The following is a 12,194-nucleotide window of genomic DNA, read 5'->3' as shown; positions in this document are numbered from 1 at the left end:
GTGTTGCTTATGATAGCCTATAAGTCTCAGCAATTTACTGTTTATATAACTGAACTATTTAAATTACTAACTTTAAATAACTATTTATATAAAAATGTTATATCTTCCCAATTAAAGTAATTCAGGCTGAGTTTTTCCTTTAAACTATGTGGAAGTAATAACTATAAAATTGTTTCCGGGGCCATCTAAAATTGTTCCTGGAGTTATCTATGTAAAAATTGCCCCATCAGTATGTGATATTTTGCTAAGATAATAGCAGTCCATAAAACAGAATATGTATGTTTTCCTAAACTTTCCTCTTTTTCCTTTTAGAATTTTATAGAATCTTCTGTCACACTGTTTGAATCTGACCTAGAAAGTGGGAAGTTTATTGACATTACAAATCAGGAAATTTCTGATTTGGAAGAAATTGGCTTTGGCAGTAAAACAAGATCCATTCATGTTAAAAGTGGAGTGTAAGTTGCCCCCTCCTCTAAGAAACTTGAGAGAGTCTTTGGTATTTAAAATTGTTGTTTGCTCAATTGTATATCACTTGTTTTTATTTTTTTGTTTTTTCTTTTTTCCCTACTAGATGGGTTGCCTACCAGCAAAAGTTCTTCTGTGGAGAACAATACATTTTAGAAAAAGGGAAATACAAATGCTTTTTTGACTGGGGAGGATCAAGTAATATAATCATGTCGATACGACCAATCCAACTGGTGAGCGAAGTATGAATATAGCCAATGCTGCATCATGTAATAGTATGCAATTGAATATGTGGAAAACACTTTTTAAAAGTGGAGTTGTTGAATGATGTCATGTGTGTATATAGAAAGAAAATGCAATAGCAGTTGAATTTCTGTAGACTCCATAGAGTAGTAGATATTAACACATGAACGAGATGACTTCGTAATTTGATCAGTTCATTCACTTAACAGCATTTATTTAGTGTCTCTGATGTGTTGGACACTATGCTAATCACTGAAGATAAGATTTGCATAAGACTGTCCTGATGGTTCTCTATCTCTCAGAGGAGATAGATGTATGGACAATTAATGTTAGTATGATTAGTGAGAAAATGAAGTGTGTAGGCAGTGCAGGGGAGCAGGGAAAGGGAACACTCAGTGCCTGGAGAATTGAAGACTTTGCCTCAGAATAGGATGTATTGGTGAATTGAGTGATAGTGTAAAGGATAAAAGCAATTTTTCTAGGCAGAAAGGGCATTTCACAAAGAAGGAATAATCTCCTTGTATGCAAATTCATGAAGTTGTAGAAGAGTGTGGCCAGTTTGGATAATAAACCCTGCAGAACAATAAGAGTGCCCATGAGATAATGTTCAGAAATTCACACTCCTTCTTTGTAATGGGCACTAGGCCATATTTTTCTTCCACCTATAATATTACTTAAAAGTGAATTAGTTATAAATACTAAAATTAGTATAAGAGAATTCAGTAGGCTATTTGAGAGCCATAGCCAATTCAAAGAGTCTCATAAATAGGTCAAACCATCAAAAAATTTTTCAAGCTGGTTGCAGTGGCACAGGTGTGCAATCCCAGCACTTTGGGAGGCCAAGGTAAAAGATCGCTAAAGCCTGGTAGTTTGAGACCAGCCTGAGCAACACAGTGCTCCTCTCTACAAAAAATAAGCAAAATTAATTGGACATGGTGGCACATGACTGTAGTCCCTGCTACTTGGGAGGCTGAGTTGGGAGGATCACTTGAGTCCTGAAGATCAAGGGTGCAGTGAGCTGGGACTGTGTCACTGTACCCCAGCCTGGACAACAGAGGAATACTCTCTCAGAAAAGCAAGTAAAAAAAAAAAGAAAAAAAATTTTTTTTCAAAGGATATTTTCAAAACTTTCAAAAAGACAACTAAGATTATGTGATTACAATTTTGAAAATGTTTTAATATGTTTTCAGGAACCACTTGGGATAAATGAACCTCCGCATTTGGTATGTTTAAAAATATTCTTATAATTGTTAAATTGTTTACTAAAAGCATTTATACCCTTTCTCTCAAATCTTTCTCTTTTCTGCAGATAACTTTTATGTGTCTCTCTGGCAGAGCAGATTATATTGCACTTGGTATCTATGAGCAGAAGAATTTACATCTTTGTCAGTGGTTGTATTAGACTGGGTTTGTCACACTTCCTTTTGTTTTCTCCTGACAGAGCTGTAGCTCTGACCACTTTAGGGTCATTTTGAACTTCTGGCAGTCTTTCTTTCCCATCGTCCATTCTTTCTTCAGTGTCACATTCTTCATAGAATATTATATTTATCTCTGGAAGAGCAAACTTACCATGGAAAAGTCACTGTCTTGGCATGCTTGTTATGTACATGTATTTCTAATACCTATAATCAAATATTTCTGAGCTAGTGAACGTGAAACCCTATATTCATTTCTACTGTAGTAATTGTTTAAAGGGAACTGGACAATACTTTGGAGCCCAACATTTGTTTATTTTCTACTGAGGGCTAGAAATTGTACCTATTTAACGTTTCTAATAAGTCCACAAGGTCAGTATTACTCCCATTTTTAGATAATAAATCTGAGATTCAGAATTTAAGTAAGTGCCATATACACAACTAGAAGTAGCAAAAGAGACGTTTCTAGTACGGACCACACTTGACAAAACCACATGTTCAGGGTTTTACATCAAATCAAGACATAATCATCATACGAGCAGTACAACTATAGAAGGAAGAGGGGGTGAGAGACATTGCTTCCTTTGTTTTATTTTAAATTACAAATTCAGAAAAATTGTTGTCAGAAAGCCAAATATAGTGATTACTTTTAAATATTTGGCATTTGCTGCCTTTACATAATGCTCAGTGTTTTTCTCTGAATGTGTATGTTTTTCATATTCATGTCAGTGTTTATTTCAGACCAGCTTAGTTTAACCATGTTTCCATTCACAATGCTTTTGGGTTTTATTATTTTCTGATTAGCTCAGGCCTATTGGGAACATTTCCTTTCTGAATATAATTGAGTTGTTGTATTTAGAGACACTTCCTGCCAGATTTTTATTTTGAAATTTTGAAAACTCCCAACTGTGGATTTTTAAAGTGTTTTTTCACATGAATCAACACAACATGAGTAGATAGAAGAAAGAGAAATTATTTCAAACTGCACATTTTTTGAGTTCTAAGTACAGATAAAAAGCCTTGTTTTTTAAATCTCTGTTTCGCCTGCTCCTACCTCCTTGTTCTTTTTTTTATGGACTTCCTTGTTTGGGGCAGATTGCTGGGAGGATTTTCTTTATAGTATTTCCAGTCTAACTGGAAGAGAGGAAGCCGCAGAAAACGCCCAGTGAAATCAGCCCCACTTCATTTTTCTGGGTATGGCTAAGTTATTGCCTTGTGGAATAAGCATTTCTGACAGGTGTATGATAACTGGATATTTAGTAACACATGAACAAAACATTCTTAGTTTACCCAGTATCAAAGGTCTTGTTATTTTCAGTGGATCAAATTTTCAGACATTCTTCTTGTTTATACTTACTTAAACAGATCTTGGCTGACACACTGGTTCTGTTCAATAACTAGAAAGTATTTTCTCTTCAACAGGCAGTAGTTACAACAGCCAGATTAGCAATACAGATGCTGTGTTCAGATGGGGTACTAATTCTCCCTGAGGAATGAGGAGGAAGTTTCATTTCAGAGCTCAAGTCAAGAGAGGGAATTTTTTTATGCTGGTGATTTTAAGGGGAACCTTAAGCAACCTAAGAGGGGAAAAGCCAGAAAATGTAGGTGTATAGGGATTAGTATACATTATGAGTGTTATCATGATTGAAAATATTGTTAATGACTGTTCTGGAAACATATCATGAGGAGATGTGGCTTATTTGAGATATTGGTGGAACGCCACCTTTTATTTTTTAATTTTATTTTTTGTTTGGGGATTAGGAAAGTTTTATTTTGTTTTAATTTTTTTGTTTTTATTTCTTCTAAAAAAAAGAGGGGGAGTGGGATACATGTACAGAAGGTGCAGGTTTGTTACATAGGTATACGTGTGCTATGGCGGTTTGCTGGACCTGTTGACCAGTCCTCTAAGTTCCCTCCTCTCACCCCTCACTCCCCAGCAGGCCCTGGTGTGTGTTGTTCCCTTCTCTGTGCCCATGTTCTCAATGTTCAACTCCCACTTATGAGTGAGAACATGCAGAGTACACCACCTTTTATTGAGAAGATGTTTTTTTTTTTTTTCTGAAGGCTGAAGCTTGGTCATTGTGTCTAATTAGCAACTCAAGATATACAGGATCGCTATAGAATTCTTCACCGTTAGCAAGTGACTTTTTTTTTATTTCCCTCCCAAACAAAAACCAAACAGAATATGTATTATCTGCATATCGTCATCGTCTCTCTTACCACAAGTCCTGAATATTGGAATCTAATACTAGATTAAATCTTATAACAGTGAATTTAGTTTTCAGAGGCGGTTGTAATTAGGCATCATTCTCTAGAAATTCTAACCAGTTCTCCCCTTTGACTCAGCCAAGTACTTTTTGTTTCTAGAATCTTTTTAAAGTCCACTTCCAGATATAATTAAATGTTTGGATTTATTTAAATATTGATCCCCTGTTCCATTTTATGCATGATTCTCACCAAGAAAAACAACTAGGTATTTTCTTATATTGGATAATTTAGCCTCACTGAATTTTAAAGTGATCACAGGATCTGTCATAATTGTTGCTACTGTTTTCATGTATAGGGGATAGGAAAATGACAGCTTTAGGCAAATACAGTAAGATTTACAAGCAGTAAAGAGAAAACACTTCTTTGTAGCACTTTAACCAGATCATTTTTATAGGAGCCAAATCACAGAAATACTTAGGAAGAATTATTTCAGTAAAGAAAACCTTTATGATTAATAAGGGAAATGAAATCATTGTACAATATATAACCAATATGAGAAATATATAACACTACAGTATGAGAAAGATGTGATGTAATTGAAGAATAGAAACAAGACTTTTCCTTAATAATCAACATATTTCTATGAGGGAGGCTCAAAGGGCTAGAGAAAGTCTTATTTAGACAGGGAAGAAAGTTTCTCATAGAAATTATGTTAGTATTGGAGTAAGTAAAATTACATTAAAAATAATGCTGATATTGTAGAATAAGTAAGCACAGCTTCTGTGTTTTGTCAGTAGTTCATTGCATTTTTAGTTTATCATATTATATTAAAGATATATATTACCACATATTGTTAGCATATATTATAAATGAAAATTATGTAGCAAAAAGAATTTCTGTGAAATCTTCATAATATAGTGGAGATAATTTCTGCTCAAATGGTAGTTCTAAGAAAGAAATACAATAATATATGTGAAAAGCAAACCAGAGGGATACTTTTTTTCCTTCACTTCTATTTCCAGTTGGGGAGCTGTTAGGGATTGAGCCATACCAACGTGGCACAGAAGGATGGGTATAGTTTGGAAAACACTCATCTCTTGTTTGTCTATTTCCCTTGGTTTTAAGCAACCTGAGTTGTTTTGTATATTTGTTATCCATTGTTCTGTAAAGGAAGCCAACATGGTCATTTATCCAGCTAGTTTTTCCAAGGACTTAATTTCTCCAAGGCTCTGTCACTTAATTTCACCAAGAGTAGAAACCACAAGTTAATTATTATAATCAGTAAGCTCAGAGTTGGTTTCTGTATGGTCGATCCTCAGAACATTATTATGAGAATTGTTCTGTTTTGAGGACTGATAAGGTGATCAAAATGAGGCATATTTTTGTAGAGTTGGTCTAATTCTGGGTGAATCATATACCAAATCTCATCTAGTAAACTCAGATAAGCATTTAACCCAGTTTTTAAAGTTTGAACAAAGACTATTTTAACCCATCAAATCAAGAGATACTTTATAACATGATTTCTGCATGTGTATATGGATTTTAATTAATTTTTCTGGGTATGAAGACTGAGACAGAAAACTGGAGGTGGCTACTATATATACCATCTGCAATATGCTTCACTGGCATTATCAGTAGTCCAGGATTTGATGTTTCATGGCTTCATTGTGAAAATGGTGAAGTATAAATCTTCAGTTCAGCAGTATACAACTAATTAACTGGGAATGTAGTTAGTGAGCAAGACAACATGTCTCTCTTCTCATGTGGCTTTTCTTTAATTTTTACTAAGAATTTCCATGCAGGAGAAATTTCTCTGCATTTTTTGGAGGTTAAAAGTGATTTGCTTTTTAGCCTCACATTTTATATGTCTTTAAGTTAAAAAACCTAAGTATGTCTTGGTTTGGACTTCATTTCTTTGCTATCCTCTGTATCTGCGACAAGGACTACAACAGAAACTTGCTGGATCACATCTTACGGCAAGAAGTCCCTTGATGTTTTAATGCTCCAAATACAGTGTGGTTTCACCGTAGGAAGTGGTGTTGTACAAACCACAGATGATCATGGGGAATTAGTTTTCTCACCTCCTTGATTTTGACTGATCTTTGATAACAGATCAAGTAAGGTCAGAGCAGAATAAGATAACCAAGAAACAATTCTTCTAAGAAAAGGGAAGACGAGGGAGGTGAACATTAGCTGCTCAGAAAAGCCTTATCCTCGATGACAGCATGAGCAGATGGTCTCTTATGATTTGTTCTGTGCCCTAGTGCAGGCCTGTCAGTGCAGGGTGGACCTGTGGGCCATGTTGTTCCAAGTCTCCAGTGTATTATGAAATTTTTACGGGCTCTTTAATTTTTTTCATTCCTATTGTAGATTCAAGGCTACCAGAGTTGTAGATTATTATATATCTGGTCTAAAGGGAATTATAGTTGAGATTTCATGGATTTTTCCCGACAAAATTGACTAAAGTAGAAATGTAGTTGTATATAACTATAAGCTGCACATTTAAGGTATTCTTATCAGAAAACCGAAGCCTGTAAGCTGAAATACATGACACAGATATCTTTCTTTCTTCACCATAAATCTTCCACTAATCCCGTCATTATTGTCTCCTCTGCCATCTGCTCGTGTGCCCTCCTGGGCACTCTTCGTGCTTGCTTACGGGCGTGCGCTCATGCTCTCCTCTTCTTATATTAACTGTGGATCAGGAAGAGCTAGGGAGAGAAGCATCTAACCATGGAGCCTTATACTAATCTAAGCCTCTTTCATGTTTAGCACTAAATTTCTTCTTATTTTATACATCTGGTCTCAACATAGGGCATAGTGATTGTTTGAGAGAATAAAGGACCACATGTTAGTGGAGGAAGGACTCTAATGTACTCTTTTATAGGTAGAATTGTTTTCTAGGCCTCTGTTCCCACAATTTGGTGGAAGAGAGGCAAGAAAATGGTAAACCAACAGTGACATTCCATTCCTGAAAACATGTAAGAAAGCAAGTTTAAGGAGCGTATCATTATCCCTAATATGAATTCATTGATAATAGATAAAACATGAGTCTGATATTTTGCTACATTTTATAAATTCATGAAATTAAAGGTTTTTATTTGCTTTTGATCATCTAAGACCATTTTTTTTCTGTTTAACTGTTGTGTTGTTGTTCTTGTAGCTCAAAGTATTCAGTAAACCAGGGTTCCAAGGTGAATGTATAGATTTTACAGAAGAAACTTCTGATTTGACTTCACTCATACCATGTTCTTTTAAAGTTCTTCGAGGTTGGTAAGTATGCTTACTTAGTGTTTTCTGCTGTTATTTAATAACTAATGTTCTTTTACAGAGATATATTTTTTGCATGCACAGTGAATCTTTAAAATTTATCTTCAACAGGCATTGGTTACCTGCTAACTGATCTATATTAATTTTGCTTAATTTGTATTTTGAGCTATGATGGAATACAGAAAAGCAGAATGCTGATTAACCAACTTAGGGAACATTTTGATTTTTGTCTCTCACTGTGATCTTAGATTATTTCCTAAATATTTTGAATGTTTATATTGTATATTTATTGTCTCACACAGTAGAATGCGATAAAAATACCTGGTGTTTTTAGAAGTAAGACATATTAATCCTAATTTTTTTAACCTTTTAACGAAGTGTTCATCATCCCCCTTTCACAGATGTGGAAACCAGGTTCAGAGTTAGGGTTTCCCAAGATCACATACCAAATTTCAGACCCATGATTCCTTTGGTCTTTTTTTCTCATCTCTGAATTGGATATTCTTCCAATTGCAACAATATACTGTATATTTTTCACGTGTATATGAAACTACATGTGATTCTCACAGCTAAAATATATTCTACAAATTTTTTACTGTGCTAAAATAAAATTTACCATTTTAACAATTTTTAATTGTACAGTTCAGTGGCATCTCTATGTATCAAACATCTACCCAGCAACCTATCAAAGTCTCTTTTCTTCCTTTAAAATATATTAGGTTTGTCAGTTTTCCTCCCTTCTCCCTTGAATCATTAGAGGCCTGGGCCTTCTATTTTCCACTTCAAAAACTTCAGTCTCTTAGCTACCCCCTGTTTCAGTGTCATCTAATTTCTAGTGTTTACCCCAAACAAATCACAGTCCAATTATGTGTCCCAAAATCCAGTTTAATATTTTTGCTAATGCTTTAATTCCCAGCCATTTTCTAGTACCAGTCCAATCAAGTTCAAGCTCTTTCTTTTCCTGACCTTACCATCAATTAGCCTCCTTTTCCTATCCATTTCCCATCCTATTCTCTTTTCTAACATTTGCTTTCCTCCATACCTTCTATACTGGGGGTCAGTACACTTTATAAAGAATCAGATAGTGAATATTTTTGACTTTGTGGGTTCCACAGGCTCTATCCCAGCTACTCTCAACACTGCTATTAGACATAGCACAAAAACAGCCATACACAATACACAAACCAATAGACACAGCTGCATTCCAATGAAACATTATTTATGGACATTGACATTTTAATTGTATGTAACATTTACCTGTCATGAAATAGTCTTCTTTTAAAATTTTAAGCCCTCTGAAAATGTGAAAACCAGTCTTAGCTTATGGGCTGTTTGAAAACAAGCAGTGGGGCAGATTTGGCCCACATGCTGTAGTTTGCTGATGCCTGTTTCATACCAAAGGTTGGAGGTCTCTGGTAAATCTAGCCAGCAGGTGTCATTTGTTTGGCTTATACGCTAGGTTAAAAAAAATGTATTAATACAATTTTTACAAATGTAATACATTAATATAAATGTAAGTATTAATACTTACATTTAGGATATTTTTCAGAAGAAGCTGTTTTCCACCTTCTCTTTAAAAATCAGAATATTTTACGACTTGGAGAAAGCTTTTGCCTTTGTCAGTAATTAGCTGGTAGTGAGTAGACTGCATATGTGCTTTCCAGCATACCATAATCACCACCATTCCCAATTTTTTTCCACCTGGCACACTACTCAAATCTGCATTACCTGTGTGGTCTCCTGAAGGTATATAAGTTTGTGACCCCTGCTTAATAATAATTCAGATATATCCTTTAAGGTTCAGTCCACTCCATTATTTCTGTTCACCTTCTTGATTAACCCTAAATCAAGCAGTCCTTTCCTTCTCCTATTTCCTACAGCTCTTCTGCCTTGAGCCTCCTTGTATTTGTTTTTGTTTATATACTTACCTCTGAAAAGGAAATGTGAGTTTTACAACATTAAAACACAAAGTAGGGCACAATAAGTTAAATAGAGATCTGCAACTCTAATAAGAAATACACACACACACACACACACACACACACACACACACACACAAGGACCTGAAATAATTTTGTTACTATTATTTGGCTCTGAGTTCCTTCTCCACTAAGATAAAAGAAAATATTTTACAAGATTTAGGATCATTGTCTGTTAATGAGAAACACTGAAGTTTTTCTGGAGGAAAATGTATTTTTCTTGAACCGAATAATAGGACAAACTAGTCACACATGTCTCTTCATGTAGGAAATATACAACAGCAGGATAAAAGAATATAAGAACTATGACAATTGTGTAAGCACCTGGAATGTGTGAGAGACCTGGATTTGAGCCCAGTTCCACCATTTTCTAGCTATGTAACTTTAGGCAAAATGAGTCATCTCTCTGAACCTCAGCTTTCTCATCTGTAAAGGAGGAGTAATAATGATACCTACCTCAAAGGTTTCTTACAAGGACTAAATAGAATAATGCACTAGCTTTATGCCTGGCACACTAGAAACCTTTGATAAATGTTGACTATGAAATGCTTATTACAGTGGAAGACATGACAGTAAATTATAATGTCACACAGCATTTCTACGGTTATCCAAAGTTAAACTGGTCTGGCAAGAGTACAGTTCTGGTGATCTTAAAATACAGGGCTAGAACTTAGCCACACCAAAACTAAATTAGTAACAGTCATTTAATTTTTCCCTTGGGCTCATTCTTTTCAAAAGGGTATGTGTTTAGCTATCTTTTGATGAATACTGTATTGAAGATAACTCACTATTGAAGATTCCAAGGGGTTTATTTCTTTTTAAAATTTTCTATTAGTTGTCAGATTTGTAGGTGACAGGTTTTATATACTCTTGTGTGATTTTTTAAAAAAACTATCTTCTATGCTCATCTAAACTGAATACAAACATTTTTAATTTTTCCCAAAAAGAGCTTATAATCTGTTTAGGTACTTAATAATCACCCTGATCTAATCCCAGAGTACTATACGTGAAGGCACTAAATAAAAAGAATGTCTTTAGCTGAAAGCATACATCATCTCATTTCAAACTTCATCTCTACCATTGAGTAGTTTGAGGAACCACGGGAAAATCACCTTACCTTTCTGATCTTTACTTTTGCTGCCTATAAAAATGAGGATGTTCCTAACTCATAGAATTATTAAGGACACCATGAAATAGTATATGTAAAGTGCCTAGCCTAATGCCTGGTGCATCATAATAAACAGTCGAGGAATAATAGTGGTAGCTGTTGTGTGTGTGTTTTTTTGTTTTTTTTTTTTTTTTTAAGCTGGTGTGGTAGTGCTCTGCACCACTTTCTATGCCCTACTCCTACACCAGTTCCCACAGCAAAATAATGAGCCTGTATTGCCAAGTGAATGCAATTTGACTGAATGTTTTACTGCTTGGCTTTTAGCTGGCTCCTCTATTACCAAGAAGACGTGTTTGTTAATCACTGTGTGTTAGAAGAAGGCCTCTATGCTGACCTTACTTCCTGCGGTTGCCCAGCATCTAAAGTCAAATCTCTCAAGCCCATTGACTATGTAAGTACTTTGCAAAATGCATACTTATAAGACTCTTTTTCTTGTCCCGTTTAATTACCACCAATGATAATGTGAAGTTGGAAGAAATGATAAAAGGAGAAATATCAAAATCTGAAAAATATGAATAATTCATTTGTCAATTGTAAAACTGAGGTCCACTCATGAAATCCAACCAAAATGTAACATTGATATTCTTTTTTTTAAAAAAAGCAGGGGTGTAAAACTCAAGAATTAGAATAATGTAGGCCTCAACTTAACTCCCAGTTTGATACTTTAATCAATTTGAGTGACACTGGCAAAGTTACTTGGCTTACCCATCTATAAAAATAAAATAATAACAATAGTACTTACAAGGCCACTGGGATATGAAATGAGATGATGCTTATAAAGTGCACAGCATATGGTGAGTTCTCATTTAAATGTTAGCTATTAGTACCATGGTTGTTGTTATTATAGCTGCTTAAGTATAAAAATAACCTGACCACTTTATTATTCTACTAGGTAAGTCACATGACAGTTTGTCTGCTACTAAGGTAGCAGATTCTAAATTCAAACCTGTTTTTGGGAACAGGGCCTTTCTGTCTGGTGTGTGCAAAATGATCTGGGTCACCTTGGAGGCCCATATTTACAGAGTAAGTAGGTCTTCCTTTCCACCACATTTATTTAGAATTTCAAATGTGAGAAAAATGGGATCACAACTCCAGGACATCAATTCTGGACCCCTGGTCAATAGGATCTGTGCAGAGGAGGTAGTGAGGATCTTGGATACTTTCAAGATATCTAGTTATGACAATTCCTTGGCAATATGTTTGGTCAAAGCTTCAGTTTTACACAGAGCTGATTAGAGACTCTACATAATGTAGTAGTGACTCAAACCTTTCTGTCAAAGCTGACTCCAGGGATAATGGCCATACTCAGGATCTTTGATCTCAACCTAAGCCATGTCGTCCTATTTCACAAGGCATTCCTGGATAGAGTATTCTTGGTATCAGACTAATTATAGAGTCTTGGCTGAGAACAAGAATATAAATAGTGTTCTTGGTCTCTCTCAATGG

The 12,194-nt window shown here is 35.1% G+C and overlaps 1 protein-coding gene across 1 annotated transcript in view; it reads left to right on the top strand.

Moving 5' to 3' along the window:
- CRYBG3 (crystallin beta-gamma domain containing 3) overlaps positions 1-12,194 on the top strand; it is a 125,229-nt gene that overhangs the window by 84,680 nt on the left and 28,355 nt on the right. The window contains exons 13-17 of the mRNA XM_033211535.1: positions 313-455; positions 572-698; positions 1,899-1,931; positions 7,495-7,604; positions 11,013-11,139. Of these exons, the coding sequence (XP_033067426.1) occupies positions 313-455; positions 572-698; positions 1,899-1,931; positions 7,495-7,604; positions 11,013-11,139 (540 nt within the window). The remainder of the gene's footprint in view (positions 1-312; positions 456-571; positions 699-1,898; positions 1,932-7,494; positions 7,605-11,012; positions 11,140-12,194) is intronic.

This window comes from Trachypithecus francoisi, unplaced genomic scaffold, assembly GCF_009764315.1.
Source record: "Trachypithecus francoisi isolate TF-2019V2 unplaced genomic scaffold, Tfra_2.0 Lachesis_group0, whole genome shotgun sequence".
NCBI lineage: Eukaryota > Metazoa > Chordata > Mammalia > Primates > Cercopithecidae > Trachypithecus > Trachypithecus francoisi.
Note: the sequence above shows the minus strand (reverse complement) of the source record. Positions and strands in the feature narration are given on the sequence as shown.